Consider the following 24,919-nt stretch of genomic DNA (forward strand, 5'->3'; position numbering starts at 1 on the left):
AAGGCCAAGAAAATCCCTTGTGTCTCCATACCATCCGTTTAGAAGGCAAAGCCGGATCTCATGTATCTGTGGTCAGACGAGACCGCCGCCACTTCCTCGTATTGCGAGTGCTGCTTCAAAACCACGCCAGCGTGTAGTCTGTTTCCTTAAGCTTTTTTTTTTTTTTTTTTTAAAGGGTTGGAATTCAAGAAACCATGTGCCGTGCTTCTGAAGTTCAGAACTTCCAAACATTTCACTGTTTATCAGTGGAATCAACAAAATAAATGGCCCACAATTAAATCACTCTCATCTGGGCAAGAATATTTATAGTGTCACACAAGAGTAAGAGCTCTGTGTTGTGCTAAGTGTTTTCATGATCCAATTTTTCATGGCAGTGATACGTTTACGCTCACTGGGACCAGACTGGAATGAGGCTGTCTGCCTTCTTTTCAATACCCCTCTTTTAATACCAAGTTCTACGGCATAAAATGTTGAGCATGTTTAGGTCAAAATGTCATTACAAAAATTTAACTGCTTTAATAGTTTTTCATCACTTAAAAACTAAACAACAGCCGCATAATGGAAGATGCCTAAGACCATGATTTACACAAATCAAATCATACCTTTTATATGATGTCAACTTCCACTAAATGTTTTGTAATTAGCATGTTAACTTGTTGACAAAATCTGTTCACAAAGAAGTTAAAAGCACGATTATGGTAATTTCCTCTTTGTAAATAGAACTTTTTGGCTAACAAGTTTGAAACTTTACCATTAGTATTCCTACAGCTGGTAGCAATAGCAAGCACAGACCATCTGGGTTAGTTTTCAGACCTCACTGCTCATGGAAAATACATGTTTACATGCAAAATATACATACTTCATACTGTGATTTATAAATGTAAAACATTGTGAAACAAATGTAAACTTGTAGAACACTTTGGCATTAGGGTATTGGCTACACTAATTTGGTGGGAATATATCAATTTGATGACTTCTTCTTTTTAATTTTGTTCCGATTTGTGGCTCACAATAGTTATTTTTATTTTTTATCTCTGAAAAAATACAAATAACTATTTTTATTGACCAGGCAGTGGAAACTTGCAGAGGAATGGCAATGACATAAAATGTTTCTTTTGGGCATCGGTGCTGAAGAAAATGGTGGCCCAAGGCAATGAAGTTTGAATGCGAGTTCATAAAGTGAAAACTTACAAGGCAATTTACCCAGCAAAGAGAACTCTAGTAACCTTATAAACCAGCAACTACCCTCATATTTTAAAGCACTTTTTGGGAGATCCATCTGCCTGTTATTCAACACAGCAGTGAATGGCAACTTTGTTGCTAATCAGCAGGCTCAAAGTCATTAATCGTGATACTAAAAAATGTGTTTTCTTATTATTTCTGACTCAAAATATGGCAATCTTTGTGGTTTTTGCTGCTCTCAACATACATCTAGTCCAGGCAATGAATCATGGGGTTTGAATTCAAAATAAATTTCAGTATAAAATAATTTTGAGCAATATGTGCATGAAAAAACAGCATATTTTGACTCTATCAAAACGAGATTGATCTGGAATAAATGTTTTTCTTATGGCTTGACAATATATTTTTGCTGTTTAAGTTGCTTTTTTAGTGTGGTTGGTAAAAATGAAAAGCAATTAAGACCAGTAAAACATGTTAGTGTTATTAAATAATAAAATAATTAAAATGACATTAAGCAGTTTTATGTCAAAAGAAGAAGGCAAGAGGAGTGAAGAAAAACAATGGGCAGTAAAAAAAAGGGAGAAAAAAAGGAAAGTTCTGCAAACGGCAACTGCAATGAGTCATAAAGTAACCGACAGTCATTTTAACAAACCATTCAATATGCTAATTTGAGGTTCCACAAAAAGTTAAAAATATATATATTTGCTGAGCTTATTTCAATTTTATTGCACATGTTATGCTACACGGACTCATTCAGTGCATACAATAGAAGGAAAAATGAGGTGAATCCTACTGATATTCGAAGCTAATTACTTACATCCAATGACAAATTAAGTTAACAGTAGAAATAGAAATAGATGCAGATCATTTCAAAGGTTGGTATATAGATGCATCAAATGTACAGTAATACACCTAGTTACTTTGACATGCTCCAGTTTAGTCGCAAATCATCTCCAGGTCAAATCTTTACCTCATGACACACATAACCTGTACCTCTCTCGCATTTTCTTTCACAATAACAACAACAAAAAAACACTCGGAGCAAATAAAAATTGTAAACGTAAAAGTTTGGAGTTTAAAAAACGAACAAAGGATATATAATGGTAACATATGAGCTTGTAATACACACTAGATAAATTAGTCCTAAAGATAAATGCGTAATTTCTCCCTTTTCATAGAATGTCCAAAGTTTTATTAGTGTTCAACTATATAATGATTTTTATTTTTAAATAACATTTTCCCTTATTTCTGTAAAATAACTCATAATGACACATGCATAAGAAAGAGACAGAGACACCTTTTCAAAAAGGATAAGTGAAACATATAACCTGAGAAACATAAAAAATAATTGTTACAATACATTATCTAGGACAAATGCATCACTGGGAAGAGAGAAATTAACTGTATCCTTCTAAATCATAAAAAAAAAACAAAAAAAAAAACGAGATTACAAGGCTTGAGGTGATGTTTTTAAAAATGCTAAACACTGATTTGGCAAACTGAAGCTCATACTTTAAAAGAAAGTACATTTTAAACAGCTAAATGAGTAAACCTTAAAAACAGTCTTTTCTGTTAAAGAAGTATTGCAAACTTTGGAAGGTATGTGTTGCCTAATTGCTTTGAAGAAAAGAAGTTCTATTTTTACAGCAAGTAATATTTCAACTAGATTTGTGGGAACACCTCAGGACCGCCCTACAAATCAGAGATCCATCCAGTTACGTCTTCAAGTAGCACTAAATCTTAAGAACTATCAAGACCATGTGTCAGTTTTTAATGCTTACTTCGAGCAGAAGGCCATCTAAGGCACATCACGGAGTGACGTGCTTTTTTCTTTTCTTCAACAGTCTTTTCTCTAAAGCAGTCTTTTCATGCGACACGTGTGCTTCCCAATGTGCATGGTGGCTCGGTCTGTTGAGCTCGTCAGGACGTCCAGGACCTCGTCCTGGCGCTCCAGCTCCGTCTCTGCCTCCAGTGCGAGGTTCTTTAGCTGCATCAGCATCTGCTTACAAACATAACACCGCACAGGAGGATATATTCAGTTGGGTCAATATTTTCACAACATGTCAGCCTCCTGAGAGCACGGGTAACCAAGTAACAACATAACGGGATGATTATTTCAAAATCACTAAACAATAGAGCAGTCTTAAGGTGTTTTAGAGTGAAAGACCCATTAAGATTAAGGCCCTCTTTCACAAGGTTGACCTGGCAAAGACAGCAGCAAATGTCATAGTAGACAAGACAGACAAAGTCCAAAACAAGCATCACAAATATAAAACACAAGCTAAGTGACAAACAAAAAAAAAACAGTTATTGTTATAGAAACAATTTATAATTTAGCAACAGTATCTATTTCAGATTTAACGTACAATTTAAAGGATTTCCGTTGCCAGTTTGTTTAGATGGAGCAGAGGGCTTTCACTCAAGCACGTTTTGACAACTTTAGTTCATATTTGTATGTAGAAGGGACAGATAAAATGAAATCTTTATCTATTTCGTTTGGACATCAGGAGCAAAGAGATACAAAATGCCATTTGAGGCAAAACGGCTTACAGTTCTCCAAAGGAAAGTGCATAAATGAGTAGAAACCAAGGTAATAACAGTTTTATAAAGCAGTCATCCAGTGTGAATATTGCCTTACACCCATATGGGTTACAACAACATCCCCAAGCATTTGACAACCAACAGACCACTGTTTTATCAAACATCCAAAGCCTGTGGCACAGAAAGTGGAAGAATCTCACATTCTACAAGGTCGAGCTTTGCTTGATTATTTTACCTAAAACCTTTACGTTAAGCCAGAGATAGAGTTGATTTGAATCACAGCATATTCTTTGGCCAATCTGACTGAGTTTTGGGTATTTTTTTAAAAAAAAAAAAGGAATGGGCTAAAACTGCAGTCCCTAGACCCCAAAATAATTTCTTTCTGTTTTACATTGTACATGTGTTTCGTGTTGGTCTATGAAATTCCAATAAAATCATTTGAAATGTGTGGTCATTATGGGAAAAATGTTTGAAAACCTTGTATGGGTATGGATACTTTTTTATAGACATAACATTCTCATCTGGGTGTTAAAATGTCTGCAAATACATTGGGCATCAGTCTTCATTTAGAGCACTTTCATGTTTTTTTTTTTTTTGCTTTTGCTCTCAGGGAATATGTTTTGATGTTTAATGTCTGTGGATCTATGATGCAATAAGCTAATGCTGAGGATCTAAAGGGCATTCAGCTGCCACAACCTGCCAATCAGTGGTGGAGAAAGTACTCAAAAAAATGTACTTAAGTAAAAGTACAAATACACAGACAAAAATGTACTCAAGTAAAAGTAAAACTACCACATTAGCATTTGTACTTAAGTAAAAAAGTACTGGCTTTTAAAAATACTTAAGTATTAAAAGTAAAAGTGCTTGCTGAAGGATTACCTAATCGCTAATATTATTAGGTGTCCCGATCATATTTAATTTTAATACATTAGAAAACAACCTGCTGAATACTATTAATCAATCATTAATCATTTTGTCTAGATTATGTCAAGTTGTCAAAACAGCATTTTCAATAATGTCAACTTTGTATTAAGTGTCATGATTACTGAATGACGCTTTATGACAACAGTCATAAATATTTGAAGACTTATTCATGTCCATGACAGATGTTTATGACTGTGTCATTCAGTCTTATTCACCTGCCTTCAATAAAGTGTTACCGGCTAGGTTTATGTAGCATTTGATTTTTAACAAATATTTATACCTGTATTCATAAAAATAATGGTAGACTTTCCGGCATTTATTTTGAAGTATGTTGATCCTGTTTAACTATGATTTCATGTTCAAAAGCAATTTTTTATGTTCCTCTTTAGTAATAACTTAACAAACTGTTTATTTGACTTCAAAGACTAGAGTCAAAATGCTTTACATTTATTTATCGTTGAAAATTTGTTAGTAAATGCAATAAATTAGTTGTGATGTACAGAGATAAACATTAGCAGCTCAAGAATATGTTTGCTCTAATATTATAGTAAAGGTTAGTTATAAGACTAGTGACATGTCAATTATGTCTTAAATTGCAAATAAAGTCTGCAAATGATTGTAGATGGTTTCATTTTTACAGCACTTGCATGAGCTACTTTCAAACTAATGTTTTGTGTTCTACAACTACATTCCTGTGGACTTAGAATTTAATTTTGTTTCAAAATTATGTTAAGAATATATTAATACATCAACTTTATATATTTTACATACTAATTACATATGGTATAGATACAGACCTCATGTTTGGAGGACAAAAAGTATTTGGAAATGTCCAAGGTTGTTTTAAAAAAAGTTTGTGATGCATCACAAAAGACAGAGTAAAAAGAGAATTTCAGTTTTGGGTTAACTAAATATTGGTAAATTTGACATAAAACTGTTAATTATGGAAATTTTTTTGATGGAAATTTCTGAAAAAAAAAAAAATACAGAAATGTCCTGGTAATTCTCTGCCATGATATTTTCAGTGTTTTTTACAGAATTTCCATCAGAGTTTCCCGTAATTTAACAGTATTTATTTCAAAGTTTTCCATAAAAAACAGGGAAATGTCCTGGTAATTCTGTCAGTACACTTTCTCGTTTTTTATGGAATTTCAGCAGAATTTTTCCTAATTTAAGTTTTTTCCCCTAATTTACATAACTGTTAATTATGGCCCACCACCACTTCAGGTGACATTTCCCATATTCTCAAACTCAAAGCTTGACATGTATGGGGCAACGTGAGAGCTCATCTACTGACTGACTACATAAACTAAAGCTGGATCATAGATATTTTTAATAAGTATTTGTGAGCCTGCCTCTTTTTATTAATTGAAATTTTTAATTTTTGTATGACTTTTCCAGATAACTTAGAAAACGAGTTATATTACAGGTTAGTTTTCTAAACAACAAAAAAGTATCTGTTAGGAAGCTCAAAATGAAAATTGGACTGATATTGATATCCGATAGTAACACTGCTGTTATGCCAGATTACCAATTCGTTATTTGTCAGTTTTTTTATATGATTACTAATAGTAATAATCGATAGATTACGTGATACTAAATTTTGCTTACATAGCCCTAATTATATAATAAATAGCATTTTAGTGATCGGGGGGATTAATTCTCTCCTTCACCCCCCTCCTTCTACACCAGACCTCCTCCCCTTCTTGCAATTCGCTGTCCGCCCCCCACCACCAGCATCAACGGTACGCTAGACCGGCCCACCCTCTTTGACCCCTCACATCTACCTCTACATTGAGGGGACTAGTGTACCTCTCCTGGTACACTAGCCCCCGAATGTCTCTCCTTTCGCCCCCTCTTTCTACATACAGCCAGACCTCCTCCCCCTTCGTGCAATTGGCCGTCCGTTGCCCCCCCAGCATTAATGGTTCGCTAGATTGCCCCACCCTTTTCAACCCCTCACATCTACCTCTACATGAGGGGGCTAGTTACCTTCATGGTCACTAACCCCCCCAATGTCTCTCCTCGCCCCTCCTTCTACAGCCAAACCTCCTCCCCTTTTGAATTTGCGTTATCCGCCCCCAGCACTCAACGGTACGCTGACCGGCCCACCCCTTTGACCCCTTACATCTCTCTAATGAGGGGGTAGTGTACCTTCATGGTACACTACCCCCCTCATGTCCCTCTTCGTTCAATCCTTTGCTTCCCCCATCCCCCACCTCTCTAACGATACGTCAGCCCCCCATCTTCTCTCCTTCTTCGAACCCCTTCTAGCCTCCCAGTGGGCCATCGTTCCCTCGGCCTCCAATTCTGATTCTTCGGGTCTTGCTCTCACTGTAACAACGGATGATTAAAGGTTTCCGGTATTCTCAGATTGAAAACTTGCAAGCAATCTTTAAGGCCATAATCATCCGCTCTGGTAAGTTGCGAAGTTCTGCTGAGGAACAGTTTTGACACTTCTGACAAGGTGTCACTACGTTGGTGAGATTAGGCATGAGGACTCAGAGGTCTGTCGTGAGTCGGAGACAGGTCCTGACTCAAGAGACAGGTCATAACTCTGAGGCAGGTCCCGACTCTGAGGCAGGTCCCGTCTCAGAGGTCGGTCCCGTCTCGAGGACGGGTCCCGACTCAGAGGCAGGTCCCGTCTCAGAGGCAGGTCCCGTCTCAGAGGCCGGTCCCGTCTCAGAGGCCGGTCCCGTCTCGGGGACGGGTCCCGACTCAGAGGCAGGTCCCGTCTCAGAGGCCGGTCCCGTCTCAGAGGCCGGTCCCGTCTCAGAGGTCGGTCCCGTCTCAGAGATCGGTCCGACGCTGAGACGGGTCCTGACGCTGAGGCGGGTCCTGACTCTGAGGCGGGTCCTGACTCGGAGACGGTCCGGGACGGGTCCTGACTCGGGACGGGTCCCATCTCAGAGGCAGGTCCCGTCTCAGAGGCAGGTCCCGTCTCAGAGGTCGGTCCCGTCTCAGAGTTCTGTCCTGACTCGGTGACAGGCCCTGACTCTGAGGCAGGTCCTGACACTGAGGCTGGTCCTGACGCTGAGGCGGTCCTGACTCGAGCGGTCCTGACTGGGGACGGGTCCTGACTCGGGACGGGTCCTGACTCTGAGGCGGGTCCTGACGCTGAGGCGGGTCCTACGCTGAGGCGGGTCCTAACGCTGAGGCGGGTCCAGACTCTGAGGCGGATCCTGACTCGGAGACGGGTCCTGACTCTGAGACGGGTCCCGTCTCAGAGTCTGTCCTGACTCGGACGGATCGGACGGGTCCTAACTCTGAGGCGGGCCCTGACTCTGAGTTCGGCCCTGACTCCTCCAAGTCAGTACCAACCTCTGAGTTGACCAAATTTAGAGGCCCAGCTAAGTGTGGACTAAACACATTTGATCCACTCTTGGTGGGCTCTTGCCTCTCTTCTTCGTCTGGATTGTCTCCACAACCCGCAGCCTTTTTGATGAGGCCCCATGCCTTTTGAAGAAAGGTGTCTTTGAGATTGATTTTTCGTGGTCGTGCAAGGGTTCTTTTAAAGCATTCCACAACCTTGTAAATCACTGTGGGTTGTTGCTTTTGATCATTTTGAAGAGCAGTTCTCTAACTGCGTCTTCATTGCCCCAGAGAAGTTGCAGGATGTCTCGGCAGGCTTTTTTTTCCATTTTGTCATAAAAGACAAAATCTATATCCTTGACTTCTTTCCATATTTTTGGAGCAAGCTTTCTCTGGACCGGTTCGGTGTCCTTCCTTTTGTAATGCCCATAGCTAGATCTGTAACTGGACTTGTAAATCAATCTCCAAAGAATATTTTGAACCATAACTCTCCTTTCTTCTTCTGTTCCATGTCTGAATCCCATCCTGTTTGCGTCCCTCAAAAATTGTTCAGGGTCCATGGTTTCCTGAGTATAATCTTCACTCAGGCAGTTTTCATCTGCGTACAAGTCTTCAGTTGGAAAAAAAGTCTTTCGGATCTTTCTTTTGGTAGACGCTAACATTTTCTTTGGAGGAACAGGATTCTCCAGGTGCTTTTTGAATTTTTCCACGATGACTTGGTGTCCTTCTGGGTGATCCAGTAGTGCGATTAAATGCAGTCCACTGGCAAAGTGGAATGCATCTCTCGCAAGACTCTGGAAAATCCTTTCACCAAGCTCTTCTGAAACCTCCGAGAGTACGTTCACATTTATATCTCCAGTTTTTCTCAAAAGTAAGATCAAAATTTTGCTATGTTGTTCCTCAAAGACTTGTCGGACAAGATGCAGAGTTGGTCCATCTGCAGCCTTTTCAATCACTTCCCACAAAAGTTCACTGAGAAAGTTTCTCTTTTTGTAATCTGGGCTTCTTTGACCAGGATGAACTTTGCTGGACAATGTCTTTTTCACTTTCGTCCAAAAAGAAACCTTAGGTTTCACATCCATTTCTCTCTGTGGGCTTTCGTCGTTCATCTTTATTGTGCTGAGCTAAAACGTCCAAATGAATCTCGAGTTGACTGACTTGTTAACTGATTTGTGGCAACTGATCAGAGAATTAACTGATCAGTTGGTGATGTCATGGACTCTATGACATCATAAAGTCATCCTCAGAAGGGCCTCATGACACATACATCATTTGACGTCATGCTGATATCATTTTCAGCAGCATGGCAACTGTTGCTAAGGGTAAAAATAGCACGCAGTGAGCATGCGCTATGAAAAAAAAATTAATCTGTGGCCACTAAATGCATTATTCCCGCAAGTCTGAACTGGCAGTGATTTGCGCAGCTTAACAGGAGGGGCCAGGGAACCATTGGCCCCTCCACTTACCGCCCACCCATTTTTATTTGTTATTTGGGTTCCATCTCCTAACAGGCATAGAGCAAATGTCAGTGGAACCACAACATGACCTGGGCCGGTCTATGAGTCAAACAAACCTCTTGTGATGCCCACTGGTGTGTGAAAAAAAAGTAAAAAAAGGAGCATTTAAATGTTTATGGGGTTATGATAATAATAATAATAATAATAATAATAATAATAATAATATTTTACTTGTTAACAGGGGTTAAAGATGATGGGTGCAGTAACGGTGTTTCACCGGTATGTGGTGCATGGGAACTCTGAGCTGCCAGTTGCTCTGCAGTTTCTCATAAGCTGAGAGAAATTGGAGTAACAGACTGCGTCTCCCGTGTGCTAATTTACTTGAGGTGAGAATAACCCTCAAGTTTATTTTAACCAGTGGTGGAGAAAGTACTCAAAAAATGTACTTAAGTAAAAGTACAAATACACAGACAAAAATGTACTCAAGTAAAAGTAAAACTACCACATTAGCATTTGTACTTAAGTAAAAGTAAAAAAAGTACTGGCTTTTAAAAATACTTAAGTATTAAAAGTAAAAGTGCTTGCTGAATGGATTACCTAATCGCTAATATCATTAAGTGTCCCGATCGTATTTAATTTTAATACATTAGAAATGTGCCATTTTAATGAACAATGCCACAGATAAAGCATGTTTTTATTATGTTTACAGTATGTGATTACTTACTATGTGATTCTATGCATCATACTTTCAGGGATGGAAACATCTTGTCTCCTGTCCTAACATAACATGAACTTCACTTTTTTTTTTGCTACTAGTGGCTTTTATTTTTAAAGAAATCCAACAGAAAGTGGATGGAAAGAAGGTGGGTGGGAGAGGACAGGCAACCAAGGAGCCAGTAGCAGAGTTGTAGTCAAGGTCACCGACCCAAGACCAAGTCAAGACCAGCACCCCGCGCTACGTGACACAAAAAAATTAACTTTTACTTATCAAAATTGCTTCTCAAATTGATCTGAAAGATCCACATTCCCATAAAAAACTAGTTATTAAATACTTAAGAGCTTAAATAAATGCAATCAGTAAAGATCCGTCCAGAAGAATCGGATCGTTCCTGAATGTACCAGCGTTGTCCCATATTTGCAACACCTCAGTCAACACCTCCACACAATAATTCAGGGCATGAATGACAACTTTTTTTCATCGCAGATGCAACATGTGTGTCTACGTCAGTACAGCTAGCTTTGCTAGCATCACGTCCACAGATCTTACTTTTCTTTAAGCTTTCCTTCCAAGTGACGCTAAAAGTTGGACGAAGTCCCCACCGTCTGTGAAAGCGAAGCGCTGCTGATTTTACCGCCATACCAATTTATGCAGCGCCATTATATTACTGACGATTAGACTCGCTCAGAGGAAACCACTGCGCATGTCTGGAGCTTCGCGTGCGAGTAAAGGTGGAGGCGATGGGTGACAACAGACACGTAAGTTACGATATTGCTCGGATTTTACGGCGCCACCTTAAGTCCCTGAACTTCACATTTTAACGGAAAAAAAGAGCAACGCGACTTGGATGTAACGAGTAACGCGACAGTTTTGTAGAAATGTAGTGAAGTAGAAAGTACAGATACTTACTGTAAAATGTAGTGGAGTAAAAGTAGAAAGTATCCATTATTAAATCTACTTAAGTAAAGTACAGATACACGAAAATTGTACTTAAGTACAGTAACGAAGTACTTCCCACCACTGCTGCCAATACAGCAAGAAAGAAGTGCTATCTTCTCTCAGGGGAGCGTTGCTAAACAATGTTGTTTATGTTCTACTTTCTGTGAGTTTAGGGAATATTGTGACTACATGTCCACGGTCTAAAAACCATGTTTGTGATGATTAATGGGACAGTTTAAATATACTGCACTCTGCCACGCAAAACCCAATAAACACTCACTTCAAACTCTACCGAGCTCGTGTCTAAACTTGTATTATTTTATACACACTCACACAAACCATGCTCATGTAGCAGCTGACATGATGTCAGGTCTCACCAGCTGCTTTCTGTGGACATTTCACATGGGCATGAAAACAGCCACAGGCAATGGATTTGAAAGCAGATAATGTCAATACACTCCAAGAAACACGTGTGTTCACTCACTCAGGTCTGTGACTTCACACTCTAAACTAAAATGACATGACGGCATCATACCTTGCAGTATTTTCAGTCACTGCTTACACAATAGTGAGATTATAAATGATGAAAAAACCTCAAAAATCAAACATTTAGGCTACAGCTCACAGAATAATATGAGTGGAAATTACAAAAACAGTACAGCGCATTGTTAAGGTGGTTTACACATGAAAAACAGAAAAAAAAAAAAAAAAACGAATAAGAACTTCAACACGTCACAGGGCACAAAATATTTTTGTGTCTCAACGGTTTTTATAGTTCATCACATTTATTTCTTAGTAAATGTTCGACATTCAAACATGGTTCAGAATCAAAAGTTCCGTTTTGTACTGATCTACGACCCGATTGCTAGTTTACTGACTTTTTGCAGATGAAGTGCAGAAGTAGTGAGGGAAAAAGTGAAGAGAGTGGTGTTGTCCTTCTTGCAAAAGCAACATTTAAACAAATAACCTATTCTGATTTACGTTCTACCATATCAGAGAGGCAACAATATTTATCTTTTTCCAGTCTAGTGTTGAACCAAATAGATATTCTTCATTCTTTTACTAATGCCTTGTAATTCCACCGTCATGTATTTTCTTGTTCGCATTGTGTTTTCCATTCAGCCTGGTAAATAAGGTTTAATGATCTAAGCCATTGTATTAAGTCTAGCTACAAACTCAGGGTCATTATTTTAGACATGGCAGTGGACGGGGATGCAGTATAGGTATCTGCACTTAAATCAGGCCTCAGAACAGCGAATCTAAATACACTGTCTAAGACAGCTTTTCTAAGACTAGATTGTCATCTTGAATTATGTTAGGAGCGTGGTGTGTGCACTAGTACTGCATAGAGTCCTAGAGCTGGCAGCCTGTGAACCCTTATCAGCAGAGGACAATAAAACATTTGAAAGCACGATGGCCAAGCTGAGGTTTACGACCGGCCCAGTGCTGGTAATGCTTTCAAACGTTTATTTAAGACATCGCTTTTACGTCAAAGCAGCAGCGAAGCACTGTGTAATATTTAACTAAATTTATAGTGAAGGGTCATAACAGTGAATCACATGGATAGGTGAATAGTCATGAAGCGCGTTCAAAGAATACTGTAGCACCATCAGGAACTCTTTTAGACTTGTCAAACCTTTGAGGCTTTGAGAAATGGGTGGCCCAAGGAGCTTTGGGGACTTCAGCTTTCTGGCTGCTCTGGAATCACACAAGCTATCATATGACTTTGGACTGAGTAGTAGAGTCGTTAACCGATGTGCCTTTTTATTAGGTACACTTTGCTAGTACATTGTTGATTCCCCTTTTGCATTCAGGACCGCCTTAAATTTTCATGGCATAGAATCAACAAGGTGTCAGAAACATTTCTCAGAGATTGTGATTTATATTGACATGATGGCACCCTCCAGTCACTGCGGATTTATTGACTGCACATCCATGATGCTAGTATGCCATTCCACAACATCCCAAAGTTGTTCTAAATTACAGAATTGAGATCTGGTAACCAAGGAGACGACTAGAGTGGAGTTAAAACTCACTGACTCTTTTGAGATTATCTGATACTGTTATGCTGCTATAAGTAGCCATTAGAAGATGCACTGTGGTCACAATAGGACATAAATGGTTCGCAACAGCACTATAAGTAGACTGTGGAGTTTTTAAAAAAATGCTCAGTTGGTACTAATGGCAGAAAGCTTGATAACTGAAATTTCCTACTCCTGCACATTACCAGGATCAGCCTAAACTATAAATAAAAGACAGGAGGGATTCAATGCTTTCATGCTTAAACTGAATTCTGTCTCTACTATATCATGGTCACAGCTGAAATTAAGACTCATTAAATCAAGCAATATTATTGTCCACGTTTGGTGTGAGCTGTAGTCCATGTTTGCAATTTTTAGTGGCACCTAATCCGTTCTCCTGCCAACATACCCCATCAGCTTCAAGGTTGGACACGTTGTGTTCAGAGACGGTGTTCTAAACAACTTTGTCCAAACAATTGTTAAACTGGAACTGCTGTTGTCTTTCTATCATCTCAAACTAATCTGCACATTCCCCTCAGCTACCATCAAGGCCTTTTTTGCTAACACACCTGGCCCTCCTTGAATACTTTGTTGTTTGTATTTACACCGTTTTCTATAAATCTCAGAGATGAATGTGCCTGATAACCCTGCAGATCAACTGTTTCTGAAATACCCAGTACATTTCATCTGGCCCCAACATCAGTGCAATGTACTTTCTTCCACATTCTATTGCTTCCTTTAAACTTCCCTGTACGTAGATGCCTAGATACACCAGATGGTTGCCATATAATTGACTGACTTCAAGCAACTGAACAAGTGTACCTAAAGCAGCGGCCAGTGAGTGTATGTAGTAGGTAAATCTTACAGTCATTCATTTATTTCAGTCTTACTTGGTTCAAACTTATGGAACAAAGCGAAAATGGGTAAGTTTCACATGTAATTTCAAGATCTCAGCAACCTCAAGCAGTGAGTCACAAACATAAGAAAAAAAAAATGTCAGCGTAATGCGCCTGAATTTGCGTCACTGTTTAGCTCTTGCCACCACAGACCATGTCTGTAACAGCTCTCAGCGCTGTGAGGTACTGAATGGAAAAGGCACTGACCAAATAACTGACCGTACTTCTTTTCCTCTCTTAAACCCAGGATGGACTTTTGGTTTGTGGGCTCACCAAATAACATTTAAATACATGGGATAAAAAATAAAAAAATCATAGCAGAAAATTGTGGCTTGGAATGGAAACATGAAAATACATGTTGCTGTAACTGTAAGATTATTTACAATAACAGCAAACGTCATTTTGAGACACTATGCAGACTACATGTGGGCTTTTTCAGCTCAGCCACCTGTCTTGTTTATACAAATATGGAAACTGCTTAAGACCTCCATATTGCAGCTATATTCTTTTTTTTTATACAGGGAATGGAAATCCAGCTTTCTCACCTGCTTGAGTTCCTGGGCCTCAGCCTGACTGACAGACGGCTGTAGGGCTTGCACCTGCAGCTGGGACAGCTCTCCTGCCGGGACCTCCACTGGGAGCTCTGTGTCTTGGCACTTCTGCATCAAACCTGCTTCCGTTGGGTGGAGGTGGAGAAAAAGTGCAGAGTGAATACAATATGTTGTTTATAAGAAAACCAGACAGCAAACTCTGAGTGCAGCAACTGAGGCAATCAGGGTGAATTGACTCATCCGAATATATTTTTGTCACAAAGAAACACCAATAGCGGTGGTGAAATGTTTTTGAATGTGGATGCACTTCTGAATGCTTCAGGCTGAGAACATGGATCTTTGCTGCCACTCAGTGGTCAAATATATATCCAGCATGGCAAAAGAACAAAAAAAACATTTGCTTTACCATCGTTCCAGATCGTTCCTTCTTTGTCAGGAGATGAAAGCGGAGTTGCTTTGAAGGCTACGTATTCACTTGTAAACTCCATCTTCTTTTTGTACTGCATCTCTAACACAGACATGGCCTCTGGCATCTTGGCTGACAGGAACCTGTAACATATATCTGGTTTTCCTATGAACCGCTGCCTGACTGTGATCTCGTAGGGGCTGTGTACCCTGATTTCGTCGATTTCGTTGCGTTCAAATCGGTGGAGGAGGTGGCAGTTGGTGTCTCGCACCTCCAGCGAGGACACTAGCACCAGCAAACAACCAGGCTTCAAGTCCGAGTCTCCGCCTTTGGACACCACTGTGGGGATACTCGCGATCACCTTGCTTCTGCTGGACACCTTGCCCGCGGAGATGGCAGCTGCAGCCTTGGAGGCGTCCTCAGCTTTGGCCTCTTGCTGAGTCTTCCAGGGGAGTTTACCGAAAGGCCACCATGATGGAGACTCAAGTTCCGAAAGAAGTCTGAAGAGACACAGATAATGTAAAAGAGCCATGTAAAAGTACCTGTAACCTTTGTGCTTTTTTTTTTTTTGTTTCATGCTCTTTTATGTTACAGTCACAAACTTAAATATATTTTATTGAGATCTGATACAACTACCGGTAATCAACTCAAAACAATGCATAACTGAAGTTAAAGGGAGAAAATGTGTTTTCTATTAATAAACATTTGCACAAATAACATTTTTACAAGAAGTTGATTTCTTTTCAGTCCCCTTTTACTCTGACGCCCTAAATGAAATCCAGCCTGACCAATTGCCTTCAGAAGTCTCCAAGTTTGAAAACAAGAACCAGACATTAGAGAGCAAACAACATCATGAAGACCAAACAACTTGCCAGAAAAGTCTGAGTGGTTACTCAAACTAAGGACAAACTGATATAATATCCAATATTAACACTGCTGATATGGGCGATAATCATTATATATCACATTTCCCTACAATTTCGACATATAAAACCGTCCATACCACCCATATTGTTTCTCTGCTTAAGTTCAACAAACCATAATAACAATAGATGCAAAATATTAGGCATAACCATCACCTGTTAAGTGACCGTACAAATATCACATGGCCAAACCCAGCCCTTTCCTGAAACACAAGCAGCAACAAGATCACTACTCTTCCTCAACAGAAGAGTAGCAAGACTAAAGCCACTGTTTAAAAAAGTCATAAGAAATCATGCATGCAGCAGGACATCAAACCTAAAATGTTAGTGCAAGATAAAACTGGTTTGGAGCAAAGCATATCCATAAGTCAAAGTCTAAACCAGGTTTCTACTGAAAACCAACTAGGACTCTGGGGGCAAGACTTAACCAACTGGTCCAGGAATGGGATGAATACATGTGCATCCAACACTTCTAAGATTCTAAGATATCTGAAAAAAATAAAATAAAAAAATTGCAAACCATGTATCATTTTTGTTCCACATCATAGAGATTCACTACTTTGTGCTCATTTTTTAGTGATCTGCATGTGACTAATTACACTTACTTTTTTCAACTTTGGTAGACAAAATGTGGTAAAAGTAGCTCAATTAAGAAAATTGATAATTACTTATCAGCAACACCCAGATCAGAGTCAATCTTCTCCAATCCTTGCATCATGTTGTCAAACTGCTCTCCCTGGTGGCTGAGGACTTTGCCAGTGTCCTCCAGTCTTCTCTGAGCTCCCGCCACAAGGCTAATCAGCTCCCTTCCCTTTGAAGGTTGGCCCTCGGCCCCCCGAGCCTCTGAGGTGGGTGAAAGAAGCCGCTCCCTCCAGAAATGCTCAAGCACGTTAAAAACCACCACCCGGTTGGGCTTAAGAGAACCAAACCAGTGCTTGATGTTTCCCTCCTCCAGCACTGTGAGGGTGCTGAAGATGAAACTAGATGACTCCATCTTCATCTCCATGACACTGGACAGGCGGAAGCTGGCGAGACACTCCTTGCTCTGGCTTGAGATGAAGCGCACCATGGTTCTGGTGAGGGACAGGGTTCCGCTCTCCCACCTCTTCTCACCGTTGATGTAATAAGAGCCAGGCCAGCTGTGGATGGGAGCATCCCGGCTCATCTTGAAAGCAGGGAAGCAAGTTCACCTAGGTGAAAGGCAGATAAGTTTCAGTGCCAACATACATACGTTGCTGCTAGGGTTAATCTACACAGTTATATTATGAGTCTGCTTTGCTGGGTGATCTACGTGTGTCCTGGTTAGGAACATACTTTTCTCAAAGTAAAGCCAGCAAACCAATGAATTCGGATTAGGCGCCCGATCAGAAACATTCCGTTTTGTCATCCGCACCACAAAATGCCATTGTAATTGAATTACCTTGCTTTCTCTTGGCTAAATGTCTTTTCAACGTAACATATACAGCGAAAACACCAGCCTGAGCATGACGTTGTATTCTTCCTAGTAACGTTGTTTATCGCGGAAGTGACGTCACATCCGGGTACGGACGCGTTAACTTTCCGACTTGAAAACACTTCCAGATTTTTGTTACCTATTACACACGCGTGAGCGTGTCCGCCGTATTTCGAGTGGCAAGCTAAATTTGTAAAGCAGCACAAGTATAGGTGGAAACTTTTTTCGAAGTAAAACATCAGTTTATGGTTATCCAATTTTGAATTATTCGTTTAAGTTTAGACGACTAAAACTGTTATCAGGTACGTACAAAACAAACAAATAAACATTACAAAGTACAAATACCACTAAACAAAACAAAATTAAACCATCAACAATGTTAATCAAAACAGACAAACATCTATAAACAATCTGCAACATTAATTCCTAATTTAGAAAATTCACTTTCAATAATTATAAATTCACCTTAAATAGTTTACAATTTTAAATCATTCACGCAATTTATTTTAAATAGTTTACTATCCGTTACAAAACGTCTAAGTCATTTAATGATTAAACCATTTTTCCTTGTCATAAAATAATAAATGGCAGATATACAATTCTTACTCGTATTCAAGTGGTAATCAATAACACAAATGATCATAACGTTATTGCTATTGCAGCTGCATGTTAGGAATAACATTCCACAAGTACGGTAAGCAATAAAAAAGCAATTCCGTGTAATTAGTGAAGAGAAGTCAGCCAAATTATTTTCAGTTTAAATATTTTTATCTTCTTAGCCCCCCCTCTCCCCCCTCACACATATTTTATTTATTTATTTATTTATTTATTTTTCTGAAATATATTAGGGCAATACCTTTATCACACTGTAGATATGTATATGGAGTGCTGTTTGGTAAGAAAAAACAAAAAATCCAAAAAGGGGATTAGCAGTTTGCATGATGTTATTTGTTTATATTAAATACAACATTTCCATAAAATATTAAATAAAATAGAATGCAAATGCTAGAGTCACGCTGATTTTCCTACATGCCACCCACAACGTGGCGGTACCGTTAACGTGAGGTCATGCACTCACATACGGCGTTTGTTCTATGCCTAGGTCCGCACTATACAGTTAAATGTCACTATTTTTGTGGTAGGGGGTTCAAGAACGGGTAATGACTACGACGGTCATTTTAATGGATACATCGGAGTGACGACAGCATTAGCGATAAAGAAACTAAATGTCAATGTTACTGACATAAGCAGAAAAGGTGTCGGTGTTATGTTTGCGTCGTTAAGAAATATTAGTCATATGGCGACCTGTTGTCGTAGTGAAAAAAAGAGATACAAAACCCGTTAAAATGTATTTAAATTTCCAATAAAACAGATGGCGGACGTATTCTAATTTGTTCACGCGCTTGTCGGTGTAGCAGTTGGCTAAGCTTGGTAGCCTGTTAGCCGGGTTCTTGTTTACCACCATGGACAGAGACGCGTATCACAACTGCAGCAGCCTTGTCAAAATGCCGCGACAGTCATATGAGCAGTTTTGGTCTTCGCATTTTGTTGACTACATTGACAAAGAGCTGAGCTACTCTAAGTTTTTCAGGAAGTACTTGCTGCCTAACCACCCGTGCATGTTCTCAAGAAGATTCACAGAAGACTGGAAATGTAGAAAACAGTGGGTGACAGAAGAGGGCAAACCTAATTTTCAGAAACTGCTGCAAGAGTTTGGTAAATAACGAGCCTATTTATTCATCCACAGCTGCAACCGATATCGTCATATTAACTGACTATTATTATTGTATTTTCTTGCCCTTTTTTTTATATAGATGAGACTCCTGTCCCAGTTGCAAACTGCAATGCGAAGGAATACAATGCCAACCCCAAACAAGTAATGCCACTGAAGGAATTTATACATTACTGGAAGGAGTACATCCAGAATGGGCACTCATCACCCAAAGGATGCCTCTATCTTAAAGATTGGCATATGTCAAGGTACAAGGATTATTCAGAAGAATATAATGTGTCTTGTATATATGCATGTATTGCATGTGTAAGGTACGAAACAAGATTGCATCTGATTAAAACTTCCACAATAAGTCATAGCCATTTTGAAAAATGAAGAAAGTGGATGAGATAGCAATTATGCTTTTTTTTATTTTATTTTTTGTCTGAAATTATTTAAACTGCAATATTATAGCTACTGCTAAGCTGTCAAGTAGCTATATTAAGTTACTGCTTAATTTAGCTGTCAAGTGCATCAAAATGAAAATAATAAATCTATTACAGTAGCACTAGTTTTTGTTTCTCTACTTGAAATAATAGCAATGTCTTGTTATATTTTTGAGTAAATATAAAATGAAGCTGTGCTGTTTTATTTTTTAACTTAATTTGAAAATCTCATACTGTCCCACACCTACTCCAAGTTAGCTTGCTAATTCTGTTCACTAACAACTTTCATATTTATGTTATTCTACAGGGATTTTCCAGAGCATAATGTTTACACTACACCAGTCTTCTTTTCTTCTGATTGGCTTAATGAATACTGGGACTCACTTGAAGTGGATGACTACCGGTTTGTCTACATGGGACCAAAAGGCTCATGGTATAAAAATCTTAATGTATGATCCAAAATATATTGACATCATAGCACAGGGGTTACTTTTTTCCTTCTTTTGGAGAAAACTCCATTGTACTTGTTGTCTCCAGGACCCCGTTCCATGCTGATGTGTTCCGCTCGTACAGTTGGTCTGCAAATATCTGTGGCAGGAAAAAGTGGCTGCTGTATCCTCCGGGTCAGGAGGACTTTCTCCGAGACACCCATGGAAACCTCCCTTATGATGTTACTTCAGCTGAACTGCAAGACAGAGGCCTTTTCCCACAGTTTGAAGAAGCTTGCCAACCTCTTGAAATTATTCAAGAGGCTGGCGAAATTATTTTTGTGCCAAGTGGCTGGCACCACCAAGTGTATAATCTGGTGAGAAGTGAAAGAAAATATATACATTATTTGTATAAAGATGCATCTGGGTTAATTAGAATACAGTTAGAATATATTCAAAGTGGTGTGCTGTGGTGGCGCAGGGGTTAAGCACAGTCCACATATGGAGGCCTCAGTCCTCGACGTGGCTGTCGCAGGTTCGATTCCCGGCCTGGCGACCTTTGCCGCATGTCTTCCCCTTCTCTCATTACCCACTTTCCTCTTAACTATCAAATAAAGGCCACTAGAGCCGATAAAACCTTTAAAAAAATATATATATATATATATATATTTAAAGAGTAGTTTCATTCAAAAGTGAAAGTGATCGGCTCATGACAGTCATACATTTCTGCCCCTTTTTGCGTAATTGCACCAATGCAGCTCTGCATGCGACTCTACTGAGGCGTTAAAGGAAGCATGGGTTGCTTTAAATAGTTTCCTTTGACTCATCTGAGTTGCTTGTTATGCTGCCTTTCATCATTTTCTTCCTCTTGACAATACTGTTTAGATTCTTTGAAGGGTTGAGGTCTGGCCAGTGTTCTGACCAGTGAAGCAGTGTCATTAACCAGGTATTGATACTTTTGGCCAGGTGTCTAGCTAACACACCCATGAATGTACAAATATGCATCTACTGTATGTAAAGCTTGTCAAGAGAGCTCCAAGATATCCTGGTATATTCCCACGCTGGCATTTGAATTGATAGAAGCCAGTAGACTGACACCAGCAGACCACATGGCTCCCCAAATCATCAGTGACTGTAGAAGTGTGACATTGGATCTGAACCAACTTGAATTCTGCTATTCTTCACTCTGCCTCCAGACACTAGAGGCAGAGTGAAGAATTATATTCATTATATAATTATATAATGAATATAATTATTATCTGAACACCAGATAAAATGCAATTCTCTTCTTTACCAAAATAAATCGCACTACTTGCAGATTTTGGTGTAAATTCATATTTTTAACTTTAGGAGCATGTTTCTTCAAAAAGTGAATAATACACTGGTAATATTTCACTAAGAATCTTAGTTTCACATCTTGAACCAAATTACAGAAATAAATTGACTTATTTTATGACATCAAACATGAAACAAAGTATACAATTTAGTTTTTGTTTATATGTGTTATTTTCTTTAATAGGAGGACACCATCTCCATTAATCATAATTGGCTTAATGGCTGCAATATTGACATCATGTGGCAGTTCCTACAGAATGAGCTGTCTTCTGTTCAGAAAGAGATAGAGGAGTGGAGAAACACAATGGATTCATGGCATCAGCATTGCCAGGTACTGTGTGCATGAGGTTATTCAATCATTTGGAAATATGCAAGAAATACTTAAAATGTGGCAGTGATTATCCTTGATGTTTCCTTCAGGTCATTATGAAAGCCTGCTCTGGCATTGACTACAGTGAATTTGCTTCCTTTCTGAAAATTGTTGCTGAAAATCGGATGGCCTTTCTGAATGCGTGCTCCTCTGGCGATTCCTCTGATTACTCCCGGCATCTCTCAGAGACCCTCACCGCTCTTGGACCTTACCACGCTGCCTTCGACCTACAGAGAGTGGCCCACATTATTGAATGCCTACTGTGCAACGAGGACTTTAAGCGGCTTGATCATTCAACCTCGACTTTGCAACCTGAAACCCTGTTACAGCAGATCAGAGACACTATACAGTCCACTAGAGGGCAGCATCTCCTTTATCAGGAATAATGTGCCCAACATCTAAACAAGTGCCACATAAAGTATGAAAAATGTTGTCATAAAGCAGTGACGTTCGTTGCTGTCTAAAGTCATGCTTTTGTCTGTCTGAATTTTGTTTTTGCACTGAAATATAAAAAGCAGAAATAATAGTGTTTGTGTTGCTTTTATTTTCAGGTTTTTTTAGTAGGCGCCAATACGGCATCATCTTTTAGATATACAATTCTATAAATGATAAAGAATATATTTGAGATAAATAAGCAGGTTTTGGTTCAGACAAAACATGTTTAAAGCAAAGGCAGTGTAACAAACTACTTGAGGGTTTTGTCGGTCATAAATCTGTCAAACGCGATCCACGTCACATTTCAAGGAGCAACAAAACGACCTCCTCTTCAGTTAATTTTCACGTCTTTAGGCCACCAGTCTGGCACGGAGACTTCAAGTGTCACTAAGGTGTCGTCGGAAGACTTCAGCGTCAACACTTCTTTGGCGTGAGCAGTGCGGATTAGGCTGAGGCCCAGCTCCCCGACGCCCGATCGGTGTTTACCAGCTGGCTTGCCCGACTGCGTCTGGAGTGCGGTTCCTTCCTCGAGTTGTTGGACCGGAGACGAGAAGCGCACTGGCATGAGGCGTTTCCGAATCACCCCAGTGTGATGAGTCCTGGCCGTGAGCTCCTGACCGATGTAGCAACCCTTGCTGAAGCTGATACCCTGCATGTAGACGAGGTTAGACTCCAGTGGGAGTGCGACTCCAGGGGGAAGATCGTCTGCTCCCTCAGGAAGTCCTGCATGGAAGCAGAGAAAAAAAAAAAGTTGTCACAGATTATCAAGGGCATACACTAAGACCACTCAAACTGTTTATTATTATCATTTGACAAAAACTATCTTCTTAGTTGTTGATCGTACCTATTGAGTAGCGATGTTTGTGGTAATCCACTGTGTCTCCTTTTTGACAAGATGCAATGATTTCCAAGGGGTTAAACTGATTTTGCAACACCAGTCTCCATCCCATCCGCGCAGCTCGGGGATCAGCCTCCCATACCACAGCTTTTTCAGGGGCAGACAGCTCCGGTTTCCTGGCCTCTTGTTCTGGGTTGCATTGCTGTGAAAGTACTGCCCACACAGACAGCTCCGGACAGAGGCTGATGCTCACTTTCCTACGGATCTTGTACACCTTCAAGTGTTTCAGGATTGAGTTCTCAACTGTGCTGTCACACTCCAAGAAAACACAATGTCCTCCTTCTGCTTCTTTCAAACTGGGGGAAAATACAGCAAGTATGTACAGGCTTTATAATGCAACAATCATAAATTATATGCCAACTGGCCTGCATGAGGATCTGAAAATTGTGACAGTTATGGGATTCCCTTTAAAAAATAGTTATTTTTATGCTAATTGGACCTCGAGTCTCCCTCATTTCCTGTAACACTAAACTCCACTCACCAGTTTTGGCTTTGCAAGTATATCTATATACAACCATTTGAAGGTCCCGAATTGATTCTTTTCTTGTTCAGTCATTCTGATGAAGATTTGCTGCTGTGTTTGGATCACCGTTTGGTTGATATACTATAAAATATTCTATGATGGAGAACTTAACATCCCATGTTGATTATTTTTAGATCAATGAATGATAACCTGGCTGTATAAGCTGTGTGCATGACAGGCATTAGTGGAAACAAGCTAACCAGGCCAAATAGATTGAATGCTGTTTGCATAGTCTAGCTATGCCTGTGTGAAATGTCTATTTGGTGTGCAAGTTTTTTTGTTTTTTTTCCCGCCTCGTGTTTCTGTGTCCAACTGATAACTTGTGCAGGGTTGCACCCTGTGCCTTATCTAGTGTCAGCTATGGTTCAACCTGTGTGTCTGTGACTGAAGACAATAGAGAATAGCGAGAAAAGATTTTAAATAACTTCTAGGTTAAAATTGGAAAATTCTCAATGATTCTGATTTTAAATTTAGACTGTATGTGTTCTATTTTGTTGTATCAAAGTATTTATATCTCTTAAACCGTTAAGCCATAGATCAACAGAAAGTGAAGCATTTGTTAATAGAAGGGCTAACAGTTTTGAAAAATGTTCACATAAATGCAGGCAAAGCTGCAGTGGAATAGTTTAAATGAAAGCATATGAAGTGTTAAAATGGATCAGTCTGACCTATATTCAGTTAAGAATGAGATGTTAAGACGCTCTTTGTCAAGTCTGACTGAGCTTGAGCTTCTTTGGAAAGAAGAATGGTGAAACATTTCAGCATCTACCCGGAGTGTTTACTTTTGCAAGACCTTGTTTGCATGTTTTTGACTTTCTATACATGGCTCTTTCTCTCACTTACGACAAGCTTCAGAACTGTCAGCAAAGATGTGTCACTTTATAGTTGGTTAAAGGTGAGCAAATAATAAATATTGAGCAAATGTGAGAAAAGCTTTCTCACCTGTACAACAAGATGTCATACAGGGTTCGTCCCTGCACATTCAGCATGTGTGAATACATGGCAGTGCACCCAGGCTCCTCTAGTAGCCTCATGTCATTGGTTATAATCCCCTGGAGAAACGGGCTTGTGTCCGGTCCTTGAATCTTCAACAGGGTCCTATGCGGAAGCTGGTAACAAATAAACTGGCCGTGGCCATCTTTACCGGACTCTTGAGTGTAGCTTCGGACCCGGATCCTTACTGAAGTTGCAGCTCCCCAGAGAAGCGTCTCGGACAAACCGCTGTGTTTTCCGATTTTAACACAGAGACTAGTGAACGCTCCCCGGATAAAATTAAAACGGACCATATTAAATGGTGACATAGCAGTGTAATAGTTATTAAACTCTTATAATTATAACGTAATCAATCAGCATCACTGAGAACACAACATCTTACTGCAACACAGAAGACGCCATCTTGGTGTCCCAAAATGCATTGCTCCAAAATAGCGCAGCACGAGATCAGTGTTTT

The 24,919-nt window shown here is 39.6% G+C and overlaps 3 protein-coding genes across 7 annotated transcripts; 1 reads left to right on the forward strand and 2 right to left on the reverse strand.

Annotated features, from left to right (window-relative positions):
• Window positions 1-1,879: 1,879 nt before the first annotated feature.
• On the reverse strand, window positions 1,880-17,441 carry snap47 (synaptosome associated protein 47). 5 transcript variants are annotated; one of them, XM_081598350.1, is made up of 5 exons: window positions 17,291-17,441; window positions 16,539-17,060; window positions 14,948-15,447; window positions 14,536-14,663; window positions 1,880-3,184 (listed from the first exon to the last, which is right to left on the reverse strand). In XM_081598350.1, exons 2-5 carry the CDS (start codon window positions 17,033-17,035, stop codon window positions 3,035-3,037), a joined length of 1,275 nt encoding a protein of 424 aa, XP_081454476.1. In that variant the 5' UTR covers window positions 17,036-17,060; window positions 17,291-17,441; the 3' UTR covers window positions 1,880-3,034. The 5 variants fall into 5 exon arrangements, with proteins under 5 accessions (XP_081454476.1, XP_081454475.1, XP_081454478.1 ...); XM_081598349.1 differs by having other exon boundaries at window positions 17,185-17,419; XM_081598352.1 differs by having other exon boundaries at window positions 14,536-14,660; window positions 17,185-17,417.
• Window positions 17,442-18,344: 903 nt separating this feature from the next.
• Window positions 18,345-22,139, forward strand: jmjd4 (jumonji domain containing 4). Its single transcript, XM_081598314.1, has 6 exons — window positions 18,345-19,039; window positions 19,138-19,303; window positions 19,788-19,913; window positions 20,018-20,285; window positions 21,428-21,574; window positions 21,664-22,139. Exons 1-6 carry the CDS (start codon window positions 18,787-18,789, stop codon window positions 21,997-21,999), a joined length of 1,296 nt encoding a protein of 431 aa, XP_081454440.1. The 5' UTR covers window positions 18,345-18,786; the 3' UTR covers window positions 22,000-22,139.
• Window positions 22,138-24,892, reverse strand: iba57 (iron-sulfur cluster assembly factor IBA57). The gene is made up of 3 exons (XM_008434301.2): window positions 24,412-24,892; window positions 22,893-23,242; window positions 22,138-22,771 (listed from the first exon to the last, which is right to left on the reverse strand). Exons 1-3 carry the CDS (start codon window positions 24,768-24,770, stop codon window positions 22,380-22,382), a joined length of 1,101 nt encoding a protein of 366 aa, XP_008432523.2. The 5' UTR covers window positions 24,771-24,892; the 3' UTR covers window positions 22,138-22,379.
• Between the last annotated feature and the right edge of the window lie 27 nt (window positions 24,893-24,919).

Source organism: Poecilia reticulata, chromosome 17 (genome assembly GCF_904066995.2).
Source record: "Poecilia reticulata chromosome 17, P_reticulata-male-v2, whole genome shotgun sequence".
Classification (NCBI taxonomy): Eukaryota; Metazoa; Chordata; class Actinopteri; order Cyprinodontiformes; family Poeciliidae; genus Poecilia; species Poecilia reticulata.

What these genes read in the sequence shown, in the direction of transcription:
- jmjd4 (XM_081598314.1), top strand. Translation starts at nt 18,787, where the DNA reads ATGGACAGAGACGCGTATCACAACTGCAGCAGCCTTGTCAAAATGCCG. An exon ending in ATGGGACCAAAAGGCTCATG is followed by an intron (nt 19,914 to 20,017) that starts GTATAAAAATCT and finishes TGTTGTCTCCAG; the next exon opens with GACCCCGTTCCATGCTGATG. An exon ending in CATGGCATCAGCATTGCCAG is followed by an intron (nt 21,575 to 21,663) that starts GTACTGTGTGCA and finishes TGTTTCCTTCAG; the next exon opens with GTCATTATGAAAGCCTGCTC.
- snap47 (XM_081598350.1), bottom strand. Translation starts at nt 17,035, where the DNA reads ATGAGCCGGGATGCTCCCATCCACAGCTGGCCTGGCTCTTATTACATC. An exon ending in GATCTGGGTGTTGCTGATAA is followed by an intron (nt 15,448 to 16,538) that starts GTAATTATCAAT and finishes GTGTCTCTTCAG; the next exon opens with ACTTCTTTCGGAACTTGAGT. An exon ending in AGGCCCAGGAACTCAAGCAG is followed by an intron (nt 3,185 to 14,535) that starts GTGAGAAAGCTG and finishes TATGTTTGTAAG; the next exon opens with CAGATGCTGATGCAGCTAAA.
- iba57 (XM_008434301.2), bottom strand. Translation starts at nt 24,770, where the DNA reads ATGTCACCATTTAATATGGTCCGTTTTAATTTTATCCGGGGAGCGTTC. An exon ending in TATGACATCTTGTTGTACAG is followed by an intron (nt 23,243 to 24,411) that starts GTGAGAAAGCTT and finishes ATTTTCCCCCAG; the next exon opens with TTTGAAAGAAGCAGAAGGAG. An exon ending in CAAACATCGCTACTCAATAG is followed by an intron (nt 22,772 to 22,892) that starts GTACGATCAACA and finishes GCTTCCATGCAG; the next exon opens with GACTTCCTGAGGGAGCAGAC.